A 22,193-nucleotide genomic window follows, 5' to 3' on the forward strand; every position below is an offset into this window, starting at 1 on the left:
TAACTCAGTAGACAGCTTTCTAGAAATAGCTATCTAGATATACAAAAAATGAATTCTTCAGACAACCTGAGCACTTTTTCAATGGTTTTTAAATAAAGATGTATATAATTGTTTATCTTAATCTTTACAAAGATTATCTATCTATCTATCTATCTATCTATCTATCTATCTATCTATCTATCTATCTATCTATCTATCTATCTATCTATCTATCTATCTATCTATCTATCTATCTATCTATCTATCTATCTATTGAGCTAGCTAGCTAAGTAGACAGCAGTCTAGAGACATAGCTCCCTAGCTATCTAGATAAATACAAACAAAACAAACGTTTATTATATTTTCAGTTTACTTGCTTATATGTATAATTTTGCACATGTTGTCAATATTATGTCTTATTAGTTTACATTATTAGTACTATTTGATTTCTTAATAGTTTTTAGATATAATGTTTTGAAAAACCCATACAGTGGTGCACATTAGCTTACGCTACAAGCACCATGATACCGGCGTGGGGCTGCTGTTTTATTCAGTTTCTCTGTGTTATTGTGCATCTGTTCCTATCAAATAAACCTAATGAATAAATGAATAAATATGTGAAAGCCCTAACATGTCTTGCTCTGCCCTGCAGAGTGGGATCAACGCAGCTGTTAGAAACACCTACAGCCAGACTGCACTTGACATCGTTTACCAGTTCACAGCAACGCAAGCCAGCCGGGAGATAAAGCAGCTGCTGAGGGGTGAGACGGACGGAAAAATCAGTCTTCCATAACTGGGCTATAAGAACTACAAAAACCAGCATCTAATTCTCTGATGATAATGTAATTTGATGTTTGTGACCTCCCAGATGCGTCAGCAGCCCTGCAGGTCCGGGCTCTGAAGGATTACTGCAACAACTACGACCTGACCAGCCTCAACATCAAAGCTGGAGACGTCATCACGGTAACGCACGCCATGTCCAATCCTACAGCCTGCAGCACCAAGGCACTAGCACTTCCATGACAGACGGGCGCAAAATATAGCTGATGTTCCGCTAATGTCAAGAAAACACAATTGTGGTGTTTAAATTGAATAGAAAATGCAAATAAAAACGCTGGTGAATAGGTTTATTGACGCGATTAGTCATTAAAATACACACTCCTCCATCGTCCGCCTACCACTTCCTGTTCTCTTCTTCGTCGTTTCTGCCTGTAGAAACATCTGGCTGTTCATCACGTGACTCACATGATGTGAAAAAAGTGTTTCCAGGACAGTTTTGTGAAATGCACAAATTTCGATACAGCCAAAAAAACCAGCCACATCCTAAAATGTTTTATCAACAAATGTGTTTCTATTAAGCAAGTAACATTTTTTAATTGGTCGATGTAAATGCAGTGACTTATTGCAGCTCACTGAGGACCTTAGAGCTGAGAGGAAGGAGCGGACCTGAATGTCTTCATAACTGGAGTTTCAAAATAATCAATTAACATTTGCTGCAGTGCTTCTTGTAATAGAAAAATCTAAACTTTTCTGAGTTTCAAATGTCAAAAATATTCGTCCTTTGAAACGTCCACTTTTATTTTCAGAAAATTTCTGAGATTAATCTCTTGAGTTTCAGAGTATTTTTGGTGAAAATGTAATCCTTATTTTATTTCTACACTCACCCTACTTCGCCGTCATGAAATCCTGATGTAAACAATGAATTTTGCTGAGAAATTTGCTTGGTCGTGAAAAGGTTTGCTGTTTGGGCCCTATAACAAGAAATATGATCAGAAGGTGAGGCTTTTTAAAGACTGGGAATCTGTTGTAGAAATATTTGTTGAGAATATCAATAAATGCAAAAGCAGAGATGGCTACAGCCTCTCCTGTTTACTACAAGCATATCTTACAGGAACATGTGCGCGCTTGTTGCCATCGTTCATAAATATTAATGAGAATTAATTCAGCCTTTGGGTGCTTATTACAGTTGCAACGAAGCCAAGCTGCGCTTGTGTCTTTCCTCAGGGTCTGGAGGAACAATTAGGCTGCAGTGCTGAATGTCTCCAGGGATGGAGGCAGTTTAGCCTGTTTGAAAAACAACTCGGTTACATATTTCTTCACATATTTTAACCTAAAAGCCATTTGTCAACATTCACTTTTATCAGGTTTTGGAGCAACATCCTGATGGACGCTGGAAAGGCTGTATCCATGACAACCGGACTGGAAACGATCGAGTGGGGTACTTCCCATCCACTCTGGTTGAGGTCATCAGCAAGCGCACAGGTGTGTGTGTGTGTGTGTGTGGGCGTGCGTGTGTGTGTGTGTGTGTTTATGCGGATACCTTTGTGGGTGTTGGAGTGTGAAAGGTTTGTTAGACTTATTTTTAGTTGTAAATGTGCTGACACAATCAGAAGTCGGTCATATGATACGTTTGGGCTGGAAACAGAAAACTAAAGTGAGGAGAGGAGAAACATTTCCTGTCCTTTCTCTGAAAACATTTTCAGGTAGACTAGTTCTCAAGATTTTTCCTAAATATTAGGCTATATCATGCTTTCCTATCCTTCCTTTTCACATTTAAATCATTGAGTTGTGGTCTATACAAAGTAGAACTGCAATGCTTTGGTCTGGATTCCTCGTTATTGCAGCTCCACAAGTCGCTCTTTTGCTCCTGTCCAACTCGTTTTGGTGTTGGCTCTTTAAATGTAAATGAGGCGCTTCATTACTCCGCCCGCCCTCCTGGTCGCACTCCAACTCATTTGGCCATTTTTGTAGCTTGACAGCAGAAAAAAACTATTATCTACCAGAACAGAAACTTTTTATACCCAAATTGATCAACAATGAAAGACTTGTCAATCCAGCCAAGCCAGAAAATGCTACAACAATATGAATGAACACGTCTTGTAAACATGGCCTCAACGTTGCTAGCGGGTTAGCTAACACTAGCGCCAAGAACATGGCTGAAAAAAAAGCCGAACTCTTTATGTAATAAAAATTCAAGAATGGTTATGTTCTCAAGGAGCTAAGAGCTAGCACACAGCGCTAACATAAGCAGAAGGCACAACGAAACATTGGCCAAGACTTCATATCAACACACAACAAATTAACATGTTATATAAAGTTTATTGTCATTTTAATGTTATTTGCAGCTTCCCGATGCGTTGTCTCCGTTGTTTCACCTTTGTCTGACCCTCAGTCAGACAAAGGTTTTCAGCAAATCCTTCTCGATACTGGCAGAGGTTGCTCAGGCACTTGTCCTTGAACAAAGAGAACTTTCCCCACTGATGTGGGAACATTTCCCAAAAAATATCTTTATTATCCAGGCACTTCTAAGAGGTTCTGATGCTGAGGGACAGCGTAATGGACTCTGTGGGTCAATACACCCAAAACTGAACATGTGAACTTGTAACTTCAGCATCCTTGAAGTTGGACTAAAACATTTCTGTGAGAAACACAATGCTGGATTCACAAAATTGGTTAACTGGAAGTCAATGGGTCCATCGAGCAGTTCTGCAGCAAACACTGTGACGTCATTGTAGAAAAAACACAATAAGGAACAGAGGAAATGCTTTGGCCTGAAAAGTAAGAACTAAAGTCAATATAAAGACATCCACACACCACCGGGAGAGACTGAATAAAACGTTTTTGCACACTAACAAAACAAATTTAGGACAATAACGGTTTTTCTGACTATACCGTATACTGTATATTGTTGGCCTCCATGATAAAATAAACTACCCTTTTATTGCACCATTATCTTACACTGAACCAGTTTTTTTCCATTGGGTCAGCCTTTTTCTTTAACATCATGCAAAGTAGGGGAGTAATAGAGAGAGAGGGATCTGAGACCCTCCATTGGTCCAGATCCAGCTCGGCCCTCAGGGTCTCTAAAGGGTGTAGACCTGAAGACTGATGGCCACAGGTTGATCTTGTGTTTGATGAATCATGTCTAACCTGTTGAGGTTTTATGTTTTTGGATTCTTTTAAAATCATTTGGATGAACTGAGATTAAAAGTTGGATTTTACTGAAATTTTAAATGTTGTAAGATAAAAAAGGCGTCACCTCCTCTGAAACAGTCCTGGTTTCACACCATTTCCACTCAACACAAGGTGGAGTGAATATACGTGGAACGGCAGAAGACTTGAACCTCGAGCATCAACCAAACTCTCTGTCAAGTATAAAAACTATGTATACTATTTACAATAAGCACAAAAGGCAGCAACACACATCAGTCATCATTTCAGTGGTTTAATGGGAAAACAGAGTTCAGAAAGCGTCACTGCTCCAAATACTTCTGAAATAAAGCGGATAAGTGGAAACAGAACATTTTGCATTCTTTTTTGAAGCAACTTCTGGTGAAAGCTCCATATTTGACTTACATAAGAACGACCATCGTCATGTGTGTGGAAGCTTAACTCCCATCATATCAAACTGTTATTTTGAATTTTTGATAGGTTCCATATTAAACATCCATGCTGTCTAGCATCTTAGCGCCACCCTTCATCTTCTATGGATGAGCTCCTTCTTGGTAACTTCTGCCAAGCACATTCAGATCCATCTCGTCGTCTAGGTTGGACTTAGATGTCGTTCGTCCACTGAGATGTTTTGAAGCTTTTATAGGTTTGTCCGTGTGTTCTGCTGTGTTCGTCTCAGCCTGTATATCTGTGGTTGTGAGCTTTTCACTCACCGTTTGCCGTGACGTTCTCCCTCCTGGCAACGTCCGTCTGTCCTGCTTCTTGATTTTCTACTGACTGTGATTCCGCACGAGACATTTCTAAATCAGTTAACCAATAAGTGATAGCAACATGAAAACATTGGCGGAGTGTAACTGATATGCTAGATGTAGTGAAGGAAGGATCTAATTGGCTTTGCTCAGATCATGGAATGGTTTTTAGCAGTTTGCTAAAATACTGACTGACCTCTACGGTTTTCTAATGATAGATTAATTGTGGTGTAAAAGTATATATGCAGAATATTTTTTAAAATAAAGCGATGTTCAAAAAATACATTTAATGTTGGCAATCAGAGCTGAAATCCATTAGCAACCGATGCGCTCGGCAGAAAGTTGTGGACAATTTCTTGTCTCCTGTTTTTAAAAGCTTTGACTTACCAAATCAAATTTGTCTTTATGAATAAACGTAAACATAATTTTATTTTTGTCTTCTTGCCACAAGTGGTTATCATCAAGCTCTGAAACAAGGTTTTGCTTTTATTTTAAAGCTAAAACAAACATTTGGAACTTTGTTTAGCTTCTGATGTTAGCAAAGGCACCTTTAGTGCAGCTAGTCGTGCTAACTGTATGTTCGCTACAGAAGTTTTGCTCCTTTACAAACTGAATGAGGGTTAATTTAGTCTTTTAATATCTCATTTTAAATGGCTTTATGCTTGTTTTTTTGTCCTCAGGCATTATTTTAAATAACTTAATGATAGTGGAAATAGCAGGCATTAAGTCTTGAAAATAGCTAACATTAAGCCTGCCATCAGTTTTTCTGCACATCTTTCCTTACATTTATTTTTCATTAAATGACAATCTGCATAACCATCCTGTTGCTCTCCCTGAAGTTACCGAGATGCATTTGAAGAAAATGCATTTGTCTGCTTTCACTTATTTAGCTGTTTTCTAAAATATGGGGCTAAGCTTTACTGGCTTAATGAAGCAACAGTCTATCCATGCTGAAGACTCTGTTACTTCGTCTGGCATCTGAAGTAAACGTCTTTACTTTCTTTCGAAATCGGGGAAGTTATTTTGAATGTTGCCATTTTCAGTGAGATAGAAGAAAACATACATTAAAAAAAGTAGTTGATGTATTATTTTAGTAATTTTGTCCTACTTTCAGTATCTCGATACAAATATTGCAGTTACACAAACATATAACCTGTTTTATGGGATGCACCATCACACATCCCAAATGTTAGATTGAGGCCATTTTGCTTTTCTCCACACATTAAGACTGAATATTTAGAAACACCTTTTACAATTTCCAAATGTTTTAATGAAGGTGTTGATGAAGCGCTATGCGCCAAGAAATCATTATGTTTATTATAAGTTTATAACATCTTTATAGAGATTTAGATCTATAGTGATTTAAATATTGACTCCTCATTTTGTGGTGATGTCACTCACCCCCACCTTAACCTCTGCACCTCTTCATACTGTACATTGCCCCCATCGCCTATGTTTGTTCTTCCTCCTATTCTCCATCCCTGTGATTTTTTTTTTCTCCATCAGTTGCCTGCTTCACCCCTCTTCTTCTCTTGGTTTGATTTCTAACCTCAGTCTTTGTTTTTTAATTTCTATTATTCCCTCCTCTTTTTTTCTTACGTGTAATTCTCTGTTTTGTCGTTCGTCTGTGACGGTGGTTCACTGTTGGCTGGTTGTGTGTGTGTGTGTGTGTGTGCGTGTGTGTTTCCGTGCTTCGTCACGGTGGGTGTTGTCTAGGTTTGGCCAGCACAGTCATTTGTACTCAACAATTTCAAAAGATACCGCTGGTTCCCCCGGCGACGGTTGCCCCTGCCAACGCGGTAGTCAACGGCAACGACACCACGTTCCATCAGATCCATATCCTGCCTCCACCGCCTCCTCCTCCACCACATTCCCATCAGCCACTGCTTCCACTTTTCACTTCCTTTGGGTATAACAGGTCGCCCGTGACAACCCCACAGGGAGACACACCCACTGCCCCAGGTATACACCCACTTTTCATTATTATTATTATTATTATTATTATTATTATTATTATTATTATTATTATTATTATTATTATTATTATTATTATTATTATGTGTTACTGATGAAGCTTTAATGGATGCTTTCCTCTTGTGTTTTCCACAAACTTGTCATGTTGAAACTGAAACATCTTAATTGATCAATTCGAATTCCAATCAGCATTTTAATGGATTTTCTGAGAAGGCAGCCATTAAACTTTTCTGTTCTAGATCATTATTTATCTAATTTTCTATGTTTGTCATGCTGTTTAACTTTTGTTCTTTACGGTTGTCATCTCTATTACTTAAAGACGAGCGGTTCTTAGTTAATAGATCCCATTATAGCCCATTTGAAAGCATGCAATTAAAACGTAATTTTGATACTTTAGGTGGGAATAATGAGAATAAGGAGTTTTGTTTTTGTTAAACACTGACGTGGAGGTACACATCTTCTGGTAGTCTTGGGTTTTGTCCACCAAACAGCAGTTCCAGAGCTAAATCAGAAACAAGTGTTGACCAATGAGCTGAACGTGTCTTGCTAAAGATTTGAATTATTCATAGATTCTGATTATGTTAGACACAAAAATGTAAAAAAAGAAGATGATATGGGTATTTGAATGTTTGCTCTTGGCAAACTAGGTTAGTGGCCTCAAAGTTTAAGAAACTGTAATAATAACTGAGCATGTAGCCCCGCCCTGCTCCGCTCCTATCAGTCACATTTCCCAGATAATTTTCACTTCTCTCACCCTGTGGTTACAACAAATGACAGAATGGAGCTGGAAGATGTCGAACAAAAGCTAAAATCAGGAGAAGTTCCACTGCTGACTCTCATTATAGTCCAAAAACAAAAGCCATAAAACGTCAATTATAATAAAATGTCGGGTTTATTCTTGCCTCGGACCTCTTGATAAACTTGATAAAAATGCAGGCCGCACTTTTCAGATTTTTAGTGGTAATAACTTCATTTTTTTCCCCACTTCACAATTAACTGGTACTTTCTCTTAGACTATCTAAGGAAATCACAATAAAATCCATTGAGATTCCTGTTTGTAATGTAATAATTGCTGTGGATCACAGTGACGGATCAGTCCATAGCTGGGCTAAAAAGTGACTGTAGCGCCATCTCTGGTCTAGCACTGGAACTGTTTTGGTGAAAAACCCGAACCTGTCACATCCTGGCTCGTCTTTTTGGTGCCAAACACGTCAAGGTCAGAACTAATTTTACAAAAATGAACTCTGTCAACATTTCCAGTGACAGATTACATGATCACGTCAAAGAGTCAATAATTTGCCTTCTGCAATTCATGTTGCATTATCTTAACATATATTAGAGTCCATCAGAAACTATTTATTTGGCTATTTTATTATTATTTTTCACCACTTGGATTATTATTTACCTCATTAGTAGGATTAGAAAGACGGAGGATCTTCTACCAGTTTCCCTGAGTTTGCTTGTGATTCATTTGAATGTCTGGATTTCCTTTATTTTTATTTAAGTTTTTAATATTTTTTGCTCTTTTTTTCCCTGCTTACCACCACCTCCACACACAACTTTATCCTGACCAGACAGTGTTTTCTGTTCTGTCCTCGTCTTGTGTCGTCGTCACGCTGGATCAGACTAACACTTCTACCCACCTTAACTCTGCACCCTTAATATGTGTGTTTGTGTGTGTGTGTGTGTGTGTGTGTGTATGTGTATACATGTGTGTGTTTGTTGCAGTTATGATGAGTCAGCCACAGTATAAAACAATTACCCTGTAATGTCCATATTAGACGATACCAATACACTTGGCCGTAAAAAAGTAAAAAAAATAAATAAATATCTCTTTCCATTAAAAAAGATAATTTCTTTAGTTCTTTGCGTTTTATATGCATTCGTGACTTATTATTAACAAAATGTTAATTTTCGTTGACTTGCAAGTGCAAATTACCTCAACGAAAACCTGCTGCAGCACTGCAAAAATTAACAGTTGCAAAGGTGTAAAGTTTCACATGTTGTGTTAAACATTGCTTTAAAAGTGTCACCTAGGATTTTCAGGTAAGGAATTGACATCTTATAACCGCCTCTGTTGCCTGGTTACCATTTTGTAACCTCCAAGAGAAAAAAAAAAAATTGAGAACAAGCGGCTTCGTCTTACTTTCATTCAAAGGCGACGTTTGATTCAGGTGGAAGCGATGCTTTTCCGAGGTCACTTGGAGGGATGCAGAATGACCACAAGAAGGAGCTGTGTGATCACATGAAAGGAAATCAGACTTTATGATGTGTGTGTTTCCCTGGACCGCTATTGGTTGTACATATAAACCATTATTAAGCCCTTAATAAAGCGGCCATAATGGTTTATAGCACTCTCCAAATGCACTACAGCCCCATTCTTAAAAGCCCCGACATATATAATCACACACCAATGGATGCATTATATATGTATGTGTATGTACATTTTTTGGCATATATGTGTATATACACAGGTATTATTTGTGTAAAGAATTGATGTATGCACAAGGAGTATATAAATGTTTTCATATATTTATATATATCTGCTGTCTTTTTTATGTGTGTGGGAGAGAGGAGGAGGGAGTGAGAATGTGTGAGGATGAAGATGTGCTGCAGAGGTAGATTTGAAACCTGCTGTATCTGCTATGTTCATTATGCCTGGACTAATTAGGGATCGGAAATCGTTACTGCTTACTTCCTAAACATATTCTAGGAATTCAGAAAGTTCAGACACGTTCGTCCGTTTCATGTTTTCAGAAAACTTTGACGGATTGCAGCACGCCTAAAGATGAAATTGTTTGTCCCACATTATAAACGGCTGCTAAGTAAACGTGCTAACGAATAGACGGGCGAGCTGCGACAGTTGGCTCTGAGTGGCGTTCTTTTTCAGGTATTTTTAAAACATAAACTGGGAACATACAGTGTCTTACAAAATGATAAGCTGGGACTTCACAAACGTGTCCTTTAAGGAGGAATGGTGAACGGAAAGAGCTGAAAGAAAAATGGACGAAATTCTGTTTGACGTTTGCCAGAAACCATATCAGGGGTAGAGAGCGTATGGCTTAGAAGATGCTCTGGTCAGATGAGATTAAAACTGATTTTTTTCAGCCTAAACTGAATTTTTTTTTAAATTAAATTTGTATTCACATCAATTCGTGTTGGAATGGCCCAGTCAAAGTCCAAGTGAATCCAATGAAAAATCGATGGAAGGACTTGAAAACTGACATGCGTTAGTGTGCCCAGTGGAAACCGTTCTGGCACTATCGCAGAAGCTAACAGTGTTCCTTAAATCCGCTCTCAGTGCCACAGCCAATCACTGCCAAGGAAAATAAATGATGCTGCTTGATTGGCTGCTTTTCAAACTCCAGGTTGTAGCGCATCAAGTAGTATTGCTGCCAGATATTTCAGCTTCCCAAGCTGTATTTCCTTTTGAATATTTTAGATATGCACGACAAAAAGACATCTGTGAAAAGATTAATTTTCCGTAAATAATTTGATGTTATGTTTCACAGAAAAATCTGCAAATACTGAACTGGGAATAGGCAGGAGTCCACTGTATATTAAAACTTATTTTAAGAAACTTTTTAAAAAAATAAATAGACTGTTACAGTAGATAACAGAGTTCTAAGAAAAATAATCCACTTTTTTTTGGCACAACACAAGCAAAATGATTGGTAGCTCTAACTTTAACTGCACTGATGTAATGAGAGCAATTATTTTTCTAGAGATCAGTTGATGGGCGATCTGTGTCCAGTTTCTGATCGTCATCTTTACCCTACCAGTTAGCCAGTTCTGAATTTTCTTTAAAAGCTATAATTATAAGTATTCATAATATTTCCTTCCTGTTGAGCACGTCTCTAAGCATTCTGTGATCCTTTATATGAGGAACGGCTGTCTTTACCATTCAGTACTGACTGTTAGCACAATTAGCACAGGATTGATGCAAGAAAATCTAGATCCATACCTTAACTGTGAGATATCCAAACAACTTCCAACATTTCTAAATCCAGTATTTTCCATGTCAGAAAGAGATTCAAGGTTCCATACAATATAGCAAAGCAACATTGCTACAATAAGGCCAACCTTCGTATTATCGTCTGAAGCTAATTCCAGATCATTCCGCTCCCCTGCCGATTAATCAAAATGGCCCCAAGGTGGGTACAAATTAACCTCAAATTAATTTGTACCCACCTTGGAGCCTTTTTGGTACTTTTGGTACCGTAAAAACTTGGATTTATATCAACCAGAGCTCCAAAAATAAGAAATGGTAAATTAGAGAAATGACTGACCACCTCCTAAGGTTTAGCTCAACGTTGTAGCAACATGAAACAACAGCCGACATGCGACTGTAGAAAACACAGTTAGCTAGCACTTTGGTGTCTTATTTTTCAGTTTTTGACCAGTCCAGTAATAGCCACCAAAAACATAATCCTTCAGACTGTCGGTTCAGATACCAATGACACATTTTTACTTTAATCTGTTTCAATTAGTAGATACTGGAAACACAAGTCAAGCTAACATTTGAACTAATGAAGATAAACAGGTTCTTGCTAATAAACCCGTTCATACCTAAGCCTTCTGCTACTGTTCTCAAATTATGACAATGACAATAATTGACATAATTGACATTAATTAGGGACATACTAAGATAAAAATAACATAATAAAATTATAAAATTACGAGAGTAAAGTTCTAATATCACAAAAACAAGAATAAAGCTGTACTAGAGTAGTTTAAATAATACAACAGTACAGTCATATTTCAAGAAACTTTATTCATCCCAAAGAGAAATTAAATGTTGTTGTTGCTCATTAATTCATATTCTTCAAAGAGTTATTGAAGAATTATTAGTTATTAAAATAATATTAGGTGTAGATATAAGAATAAAGACATATTACAAAAATTAAGTAGTACAAGAATAAAGTCAAAATAATACAAGAATAATGTCATATTACGAGAATAGTGTTGAAATAATACACAAATAAATTCATGTTTTAAAAATGAAGTCATAATACTATGAGAATAAAGTCATACAACTTAATTCTTGTAATACTATCTAAATATCTAGTAGTACTACTACGTAGCATTACAAGAACAGTCGTACGAAAATAGAGTTGAAATAGTACAAGAAAAAACTCAGGTTTCAAGAATAAAGTACTAATATTTTGAGAATAAAGTCATATAATATTACGAGAATAAAATTGTTGTATTATGACTTCACATAAAAATCTGACTTTATTCTTGTAATTTTATTTTTTTAAATTTTCTCCATCAGGCTCAAATTGCCCACCCGCCCCAATAAAACAAAACCTTGAATGTAAAAAGTCTCGGTTGCTGCCGCTGTAAAGAGCACGTCTCTATTTGGAAGTCAGACGCTCCCTGTGCCACTTTAGGGGTCGGTTAGCGGTTAACGGTGGTGTTCTGTGTTGAAGGTTGTCGAGGCTCAGAGGCAAGTCCTCAAAGTTCTCCCACTCCATCCAGCGGGCCCCATGGAGGCTCCAACGAAGAGATCTGGGTTCTGCGCAAGGCCGTGGCAGGTAAATTAAGCCGCGTTGCGCTGAGCCCTCAACCTCTGACTCCTAAAAAGTCTGAACAGGGCCAAACAGTATCTGACGTCTGTTGGTGAAAAACCCTTCCTGCCCAACGGTCCCCACTGTTTGAGCCGTCAGAGGATGGTGCTTGAAGGCATTCAGATACTTTTTGACCTGCTCCTGACAGTTCCCCCCTCCCATATCCTGCTTATCCCTCCATCTGAAGCCTAGCTGAGCTCAGTAGCCGTTTGTGTAGGTTGCAGGCATTTGCATCGGTCTACAGTCTGTGTAGAGAGCGAAAGATGAATAGAAGGAATAGTGTGCGTGTTTTGGATGAGCGTGGAAGCAAGAGGCATGTCTTTTTTCCCACTTTTGTGTTGGTCACTCAGTCATCTGTCGGCCTTGTCTGTCCGTCCTGTCCATCCAACCACACGCTGCCCAGTGCATTTCAACGGAGAGTCACAAAACAAATACCGCAGCGCCGGATATCACCTAAACCTTCTTCTGTGTGTGTGTGTGTGTGTGTGTCTGCTGTATGTGTTTGATGATACCTACACGCAATGACTGGGCAATTGCATGGGTGCGCGATTGATTGCACATGTATGTGCGTGTGCACGCGTGTGTGTGTGTGTGTGTGTGTGTGTTTCAGGTGGAGATCGCAGCAGCATGGGGAGTTCTGGGAGTGTGACCAGTGTGAGGTCTTCAGGTAGCGGTCAGAGCGCCACCAGTGCCGCGCACATTCTCCACGCGCAGGCCGAGGGCGTGAAGGTACGTCACACACACACACACCATAACACACATCTGACGCCACAGTTACAGCTACAGTGTCTAACTTTTATAAAGATTTTTTTTTTCATATTTGCTAAAATGATCATCATGTTTTAGCAACAGTATAATATAACATAGATAAGCTGCTAGGCTTTGCTTTTTCACCACAAAATAGTCTGCCATGAATGCTAAGGCTAGTTAGCATAGCTTTTACTAGTATTGTTAGATGATGGCAGATTAAAAGTTTCCCCGGAACAGTAAGTTGTTTCTCTGACATTAGTTCATTGAGCAGCAATTGCATGAGGTTGATTGACAACGCTAAGGCCCCCCTCCTGGCTCTGATTGGTTGTTTTTGGTCGGGAGTGTTGCATTTATTCAGAGGCACTAGTAGCTAAGGAAAGAGGTGGCATCTTTTCTCATATTTTCTGTCTCATATTATACTATCAATACATGGTGACAGTGTCAACAAATGTGGAAAAAAACTGATTTTCAGAAAAGTTACATATTTCACCTTTAAATCTTTAAAGTAGCAGTTTGATTATTTATGCTAGCAAATTTGTAAATTGTCCCAAAAATGCCCACCAAATAATTGAGCAGCATAAAAAAGCAATTGCGTTAAGCTAGCTAGTAAAGATACATGTATTTGTTTTTTGTAAATAGTACATAGAATCCAGTTGCACTGCACCACAATTTTTCTAAGAGGTGCTGTTAGCAGGTTTCACTCTCTTCCTTTTTCAGAAAATAATTAACAGTGGTAGGTTGATTTTGACCTTGTAGCATCTAAAGTAAGTGTGGTGAGGTAACGTTTGGAAAAAGATTACAGAGTCGATGCTTCTATAATTCACAAAGGTGTAAAGCATCTGTGACATGGTGAAGAAGCAAAAAAGTTTCAGTGTTACATTGTTTAGACTTGGAGTACTGCTGTACACGGCAAGGTCACAACATTCTCATAACAATTGAAGGTAACATAGTTAGTTAAATGTGCTACAAAATGCCACTAATATCTCAAACTTTGTTTTAAATGGAAACTGACCAGATTGCTTCTGGTCATTGACTTGCAGCATTCACTCCTACTGGACGTAGCAGAGATTGTGTAGTTGGCTTTACAGCAATTCCACATAATAAACATGCATGTAGTGACAGTGGAGAGGAAGAATGCCTCTTTAACAGGAAGAAACCTCCAGCAGAACCAGAACCTGGCTCAGTACAAGCTGCCAGCTGTCACAACCAACTGGAGGGCTGAGAGGACAAAGAAGATGCACACAGAAAAAAGAAACAGAAACTTTCAATGTGACTGGAAGTAAAACGTTAATAGCATTAACTTGTGAGGTAGCCTTCCTTAATGCATGAGCTTTAACGAGTCTCTCCATGTGTGTTTGCAGCTTTTAGCCACTGTCTTGTCCCAGTCTACAAAAGCCAAGGAGCATCTGATGGAGCAGTCCAAGTCGGTGGACCAACCTGCAGGTGAGAGGAAGCAAATTTTTATACCAACAAGGGGGGGGTGTAGGTGGAAACATAAAAATTTGGTTAAAAAAAAATTGACTTTGGTTAGATAACGAAAACCTTAAAGCTTTGGCCTTTTACATAATGTCATCATATCACTTCTAAACACACACAGCTCTTGGCTTGTTCAGCAGACAGATGGCCAAGGCAGGGGATGTAGGAGGAAGTGTAGAACGATATAATTGGTTCAGATTGTGTTTTATATCTTGGAAAGCAAGAATCTGATTGGTTGTGTGGCGAAGGAATCGGGCAAGGCAGATAGTTGAGTGTGAGGAGGAGGAGGGTAAAGGTCAGCGACCTATCCAGAGAAGTTATCTGTTGATGGACGACAGCGTCCAAAGATTGGTTGACGGCTTGTCATCGGCCAATGATTTGTCTCCACTGTCAGGCTCTGCCAGCTCCTCTCGGACGTCCAGCCAATCGGGCTGTCCGCTTCATGAAGCGCCGCCTTACGATGCCACGGCAACCAGGAAGGGGGAGGTTCCATGCGAAGGGAAGGTAGGACAGTCCTGATTCCCCACAGATTCAGTCTTCAGCAAAAAGAAAAAAAAAGTCCTACTCAGTCAGTCGCCACCATGGGCTTCTAACTGCATCGTGATGAGGATGTAACTCCACAGTCCCCTCGAGCCAACTCGTACACACACACACACACACACCCACGCATTAATACAACACACACCAACATGTCCCAGCGGTTTCTCTCGCAGCTGGCTTCGTCCGTGCTGCGAGTTTTCGGATGCAGCCACGACACGGTGAGTGTGTGAGTGGGTCTCATACGAATCTCTGCTCTGTGATTCTAGCGTGTTTGTGTGACTTCATCATCCACTCCTTTCAGTTGCGGCTTCTCTTCGTCCATCGCAGCGTTTGTTTTCTTTTACCTTTGGAAAGAGTCCGCCGGCAAACAGAACTTTGACAGAGATAATGGTTATTGCTGGTGTGGGTGTGTGCGTGTGTTCGCGTATGTGAGTGTGTGAGTTGTGGCAGGTGCCCAGGAATTGTGGGAGGACTCTCTCGGCACTAAAAGTGTGAAATCTGATCTTACACCGTGCAGGATTGGATGCCATTTTCTGGCTTAGTGTTGATTTGGCTTCACGACTAATTGCATATTATTATTTTAAGTTCTGAAACGACACAGCAGATTTTTTGCTGCAGCTACTCGCCTGCAGTATTTCTGTGTGCTGCTATGTAAGCCATGTTCTGACGACCATCTGTTAGCTACCAGTGGAATCCTGACTCCTCGCTGGCCAGCCTCCCGATGCTTTCATCAGCAGGGAAACATGGCGGAGAGATGAGAGGGAAAGCCAGTCGTGATATATAGAGAGAGTGGAAGAGGAGATGCACCAAAAACAAGAGAAATAACGAGTAGAAACAGCAACTGCAGATGTTGACAGCAGAAATGGACTCTAAAAACACTAATCAAGCCATTTCAAAACATCTTCTTGTCATTTTCAGACTTGTGGCTAATAAATATCAAATGATTCTTTCATTTGTGACTGTTTTCTAAAATCTCAGAAGATCAAATTGGACAAGATCCAATTAATTGCTGAGAATACAGAAGTTTGTTTGTGGATTTAACAGCAGTAGTCCCAATGCCTTTGTCAATATGGCTTTGATGTTGAAAAACTTTTTGCAATTTTGCAATTGCGGTATTTCCATTTAGAAAGGGGTGCAGTTAAAATCACATGTGAATAAGTTTGGTCACGCAGTGTCATTAAAAGACATGGCAACAGATGTAAACATGAAATACGTATTTTAGCCAGATACAAACTGGTACCACTCATCTGATGCAAAAAAACCCAAAAAAAAACATGTGCTCCCATTGCAGTTTTGCCAAATTTTGGTACGGCTGAAAAGCGGCTCATGCTTACACAAAAACTTTTATCGAAATTTTATTCAAAATTGGCGTGTTTCTATTAAGAAAATTTAGTTTTGTAATCCTACAATTTCAAGGTTAATGGAAACAAAGGTGGTCAAGGGCATCTCAAATTTTGCGTACATTTGTCTACGAACACAGAAATATCAACAGTAGTTTTCTGCAGTGTGTGTGTGTGTCTTCTGTCTCTGCTAACAGAGCACACCTCTATGTACATGAGAACAGAAATCAAGTGATTTAGACTCATGGATTATCTCTATATAAACACTAGTTTGATTGACTGCAATTTTTAGAAGACAAACAAAGTTAGGTAGGCATGGGTAGTTATTTTGTGGAAATGTCTAAATGTTTTATCTTAGAGCCTCATAGTGAAGAGCACCTGGGCTGCATGGTGCACTTGATAGAACCCCGGTAACACAACATGAATATATACTTCTATCTGATGATGAAAATTGGCCCTTCCATGCAACTGCAACATATTTCTGGCTGGTTTATCCTGCTACGTGGAATGGTCTGTGGTTTGACGACATAATCCCATTCCCTGAAGACACATGCTAAGCTAACAGAGCATTTTGACTTAAAGATTTGAAACATGTCTTTAATGTTATGAAGCTAAATTTGACCCAGGAAAAGTTTGTTTTAAAGTTATTTAAAACTTTATCAGCATTGTTAACACTTCTAAGTTTTAGATTTACTGCATTCAGTCTAAATACCAAGGAAGAAGAGTTTGGTCTCTCCTCTTCCTAACTTTAAATTCATTTTCACTACAAAGCCAACAAAGCCTGCCTTGGGCTAATTTATCAATTTTGGAGGAAGTCATGTTAAAAGACCAGCCACTTTCTATATTTATCTAAATCCATAGAAAACATGGTACCTTTTAGCATTCATCAACTACCAATAACCACAGATTCGACCCGCTAGCTCGACGTTGAAGTGATCGTTCGGTAATAACTAAGGAGTGGCCACTGTATGACCCCGTTTGGCTGATGAGAAGTGGCTGTGAAGAAGCAAACACGGTGCCAGTGACCGCATGCCCCCTGTCTTCTCTCCCGTAGAGCTCAGAGGCCGTTGTCCAATGGCTGAGCGACTTTCAGCTGCAGGTCTACGCTCCAAACTTCCTGGGCGCGGGCTATGACCTGCCCACCATTAGCCGAATGACTCCGGAGGTAAGGCAACTGAACCCTGAACCCCAGAGAGCTCACACCCCCTGCGCCAAGGACCACAGTGGAAACAAGTCTGACAGACTTTGCTTCGTCCTTGATGTTGTCCAGATGCATGTATATAATCTCCTACCTTTGCAAAAATCTCATGAATACAATTAAACATCGTTATGAACGTGAACCCCCCCGTTGTTCTCTGCATCCTGTCACACCTGCCCCGGGTCATCTTTTCTTGTTTTACCCCTTTGCTGGTATTTTTCTGATTTTTTATTAATTTTTTTAGCCATGTAATGTCGTAGCTGTCACGACGGCACTGGCAAAAATAAACAATAAATCACACTTAAAAATCAAAATGAAGTCCATATGAATTTCAGAATACTTTCAGATGAATTTACAGATTTATTTGCATGAGTCAAATGTGTTCAAACCAGTTTTACTTTTGCATCAAACCGCTAAACTTCACACAAAGGAAGCTGCCTAGCATGCTGACATAACTCGGCCCTATTTAAATGAGTAATGACGCTTGCGTCTAGCAGAAAGTTTGCCCACTTATTACAATTACAATTTGACGTTTTTCAATACCACTGATGTTTGCAACGTGCAGACTGTGCAAAAACATTTCTGCTGAAGGTAGTTTTTTTTCCCTCAAGAAGGAAAAAGGATAAATATAATTGCTGTCTGTCCAAAACAATATGTTAGGGATGTCACAGAAGGTTGAATTTATTAGATATTTTCCAAGTGATTTTTCTAATCAAACAAATTCTTTTAAACGTATTTCAAAGATCAGATCAAGCGTCATAAAAGCGAAAGACTCCGCTCCACTTGACCTCCTGACCTTTCCGTCACCTTCTACCTTGTGGCTGCTGCCTCCATAGCAACCAGATTGACACTCCCCACCATGCATGCCACTATATAAATAATTTTCAGTAGTTATAAATTATTTATATGTATATGCACTCTGTGTATGCTGTAGGGTTTAGAGTAAAGATTGAACAACCTTTCTTAAAAAGCTAAAGGATTCCATTAAAGATTTGTCTTGAGTTGTTTTACCCACACATAAACGAGTTGTACAATCAGTGATATGCGTGTGGGTCTGTGAGAATGTGTGTGTGTGTTGTTAATGTTTTGCTGTTGAAGTGTCTCCTTGTGTGCCTACAAAAACCATATATAAGTTCCGTTATCTGAAATTGGGCGAATCAGGACTTTTAGACGCTTCCTTCCACTGAAGACGTTTGTGCTCGTCTTCCCTTGCCTTTCGTTGGATCTGCAGACATTTTTGCATCATCACGCTATTCCTAACCACTTTCCAGAAGCTTCCATCAGGTGTCACGCCGTCCCATGTCTTCCCTCTGTGAGCATGTCTGTGTGAGAGAACTAGAGAGAAACACTGCTGGGCTCCTGGACTGATGAAACTGCAGTGCTGTGGAGGAAAATGCAATCAAAATAGGATCTTAACGCATGTTTGGGTGTGTGTGTGTGTGTGTGTGCGTGTGTGTGTGTGTGTGTGTGTGTTAGGACCTGACAGCTATCGGAATAACCAAACCTGGTCACAGAAAGAAGATCACATCAGAGATCAACAAGCTGAGCGTCACAGAGTGGCTGCCAGAGCAGAAACCTGTGAGTAACAGCCTTTGCTTTTGATAGTTGTGTTTTATATTAGCTATTTTTATTATTTGATGCTTTGATGCTTCTCAAACTAAACAAACTGATTCGATTGTATATCCCAACAAAGTTTTTAATCTGGTTACATGAAGGTTATCATCATAAGTAGTAGTAGTAGTAGCACATGTTTCTGGAACGTTTTCTGAACATAGAGCGTGAGGGAAAAGTTTTCATACTTACCACATCACTTGTCATGTTACAACTAACAACTTGGAAGGAACCAGATGAATTTTAAACTTTTGAAAATAATAAAAATGTGAAGTGTGGCTGGAATTTCTATGTTTAAAAAAAATAAAAGACGTATTATATCTCTTACCAGCTTTCCATAAGTAGAAACAACATAGCCACTGCAGGCTGAGTAGGTTTTGGTATTATATTGTATACAAGCCATGGTTTTGTGTTTTCGTACATATTTTTAGAACTTGTCACAGTGAATTGTGGCTCAATCAAAACATAATACCGTCATTCTTGCAGGATCAAGAATGACGGTCAAAAGAAAAGTTTGCAATAAAACTTTCACCCAGCTATCTGTTGGCCACGCCCATCTCTAATAAATGATATGTGACCCCACCCCTTGGTACTCACCTGAAGTGTGGGAAAACGTGAACACCTGCACATGACGCAAAAGATTTTTACTTTATTACCAAACCTGCATTATTACTGTATTGGCTGCTTTCTTTTGCCCCTTCACATAAAACCCCAATAAAAATACACTGAAGTTTCTAGTAATATGACAAAATGTTTAAAAGTTGAACTGGTGATTGTATGAGACTGAAACTGTCTGATTCTACAGAGCAACCTGGGGGAATGGTTGTCGGCCATAGGTCTGAGCCAGTACCACCAGGTGTTGGTGCAGAACGGCTACGAAAACATCGACTTCATCACAGACATCACCTGGGAAGATCTGCAGGAAATAGGCATCACCAAGCTGGGTAAGATGTGTTAGCAGGTGTCAACTATCTATGTTTTCCTTCTGGTGTTTTGAAGACTTTGTGCTGAGGCGGTCATGTACAACAGATCTCTGTAATCTAAAATAGATACAAATATTGCTAATTAAAATTAGCATTGTCAATTTGCCTGATAGTATCTTACAGTTTCGGCTGGGTAGCCTGTTTAAAAGGCTTTGCAGGTTAACCAGTTACTGAAGAGTTAAAGGAATGTTTAAATAAGTAGGTTTTGTCCTTATAGGACCTCTGTATAACTGAACGGTAACTTCTGTGTGTTAATGTTAAAGGTCACCAGAAGAAGCTGATGCTGGCCGTGAAGCGGTTGGCTGAAATGCAGCGCAGCTCAGATGGGCGGGGCTCTCTTCGAAAGAAGCCGCCACCAATCACACAGCAGCAGGAAGTCATCTCCATGGACAGCCCGCCTCCAGATGGTGAGCATGGTAAAAATAGATTTTAGTTTGTCTTAGCTTCTTAGTTTCCTTTAAGCTGCCTTGAGGTCTAGCCATCACAGAAGACAAAAGGCCTTTAGAACAATACCCAATCACTCCTGTATCCTAGGCAACTGAGAATTACTAATGAAAATCTCATTCTCTTTCCAGAGGTCATCATGTCTCCAAAGATGAGTACCTTCCAGGACAGTGAGTTGAGCTCAGAGCTTCAGAATGCCATCATTCACCCAGGTCAAGAGGTCAGAGTTCAGCGAACTCGCACCCTAAGCAAGGACCACGACGACGTGATTACTGGAGGTGGTGGGCCACCGAAGAAGGAGGCACGGACAATGAGGCAGCAAAGCAGCCAGGGAAGCTCCTCGTCCCACAGAGGCAGCGTTTCATCGCAAGGAAAACACCGTCATTCTCACAACCAGCCAGCACCTCCCTACACACCACCACACACACCCACCAAGACCAGGACTTCGTCCTCCTCTTCCACCTCCTCCATTCAGAGCAGTGCTTCCCCACAGAGCAAGACCAAACCACCACCCCAGGCAATACAAGGGGAGCAACCTCCGCTGCACTCACACCAACCTCAGTCTCCAACCCACCGTGGAGCCCCGTGTCAAATCCCCCAGCAGCAGCAGCAGCAGCAGCCGCAGCCTCAAGTTCAGCAGCATCAGCCCCATCCTCATCACCACCACCCACAGACACAGGTAATGGAGGTCAGAGAGAGCCCACAGCAGCAAGTTCCACACCTCTGTCTACCACCCGAAGCTGAACTGGAGGAGGCTGAGGGAGCAGAAACTTTGGCTCTCAAGAAGAAACGTGCCCACAGCCTCAACCGATACGCCGTCTCAGACGGGGAGTGTGATGAGAGAGTAGAAGGTGGAGATGGAGGAGAAGGAGGAGGAGAAAGGGAAACAGAAGTAGCAATAGTTCAGACCTCTGCGACAGCAAGAGCGGACGGAGTGAAATACGCTACAGTGACCCACCGCGTGAGCCGCAGTCATTCAGTCCGCAACCAGGAAAAGACTGCCGGCCGCAGTCACACTCAATCCTTCGCTTTGCGTCAGAAGAAGAAGGGTCCTCCACCGCCCCCACCCAAACGCTCAAGCTCTGCCATATCCAGCTCCAACTCCAACTTGACAGAGGCAAACGCACAGCAGCAGACACATACCACCACTGGGGGGATGCTGGATGTGCCTTACCACCAACAGCGGAGGGCCAGCGACCTGGGGGTGTCCGTGGAGACGGCTGCAGTGGAGACCAACAGCATGGGTAGTGTGAGGAGCATCGCTGCCATGTTAGAGATGTCTTCCATAGGGGGTGGGGCCAAAGGCATGGCACTGCAAAAGAATTTCCTGCAGGTATACATCTGCCTCTCTATAGCAGATTACTTGGACTGTTTTGGAAAAACATTGATAATTCTTGACGGGATTTGCCACTTTGCAACCAGTGACGGCCAAATTGGATGACAGTTGTGCCTTCAACATAATTTCGATTTCTTTTATTCAAGTAGAATCATTGGGAAATTTGTGATCCCTTATGTTGAGTTGGTTCCTCTTGCTTGCTGCGGGTTTATATATGCAGCAAGCAGACGTATATCATTGGATCGCTAAGAATGAAGAGACCAAAAAGCAACTTTTTGATCTACACCAAAAA

The 22,193-nt window shown here is 40.3% G+C and overlaps 1 protein-coding gene across 11 annotated transcripts in view; it reads left to right on the forward strand.

Moving 5' to 3' along the window:
• caskin1 (CASK interacting protein 1) overlaps window positions 1–22,193 on the forward strand; it is a 98,927-nt gene that overhangs the window by 71,540 nt on the left and 5,194 nt on the right. For 2 of the 11 annotated variants that reach the window (XM_044099254.1, XM_044099258.1), the window contains exons 8-20: window positions 632–740; window positions 848–942; window positions 2,124–2,241; window positions 6,396–6,641; window positions 12,086–12,190; window positions 12,834–12,952; window positions 14,335–14,416; window positions 14,844–14,953; window positions 17,384–17,494; window positions 19,004–19,105; window positions 19,944–20,082; window positions 20,385–20,537; window positions 20,697–21,898. In XM_044099254.1, the coding sequence (XP_043955189.1) occupies window positions 632–740; window positions 848–942; window positions 2,124–2,241; window positions 6,396–6,641; window positions 12,086–12,190; window positions 12,834–12,952; window positions 14,335–14,416; window positions 14,844–14,953; window positions 17,384–17,494; window positions 19,004–19,105; window positions 19,944–20,082; window positions 20,385–20,537; window positions 20,697–21,898 (2,691 nt within the window). The remainder of the gene's footprint in view (window positions 1–631; window positions 741–847; window positions 943–2,123; window positions 2,242–6,395; window positions 6,642–12,085; window positions 12,191–12,833; window positions 12,953–14,334; window positions 14,417–14,843; window positions 14,954–17,383; window positions 17,495–19,003; window positions 19,106–19,943; window positions 20,083–20,384; window positions 20,538–20,696; window positions 21,899–22,193) is intronic. The other 9 variants (XM_044099257.1, XM_044099259.1, XM_044099261.1 and 6 more) reach the window with 8 other exon arrangements.

The sequence above is a fragment of the Gambusia affinis genome, linkage group LG19 (assembly GCF_019740435.1).
Source record: "Gambusia affinis linkage group LG19, SWU_Gaff_1.0, whole genome shotgun sequence".
Lineage (NCBI taxonomy): Eukaryota > Metazoa > Chordata > Actinopteri > Cyprinodontiformes > Poeciliidae > Gambusia > Gambusia affinis.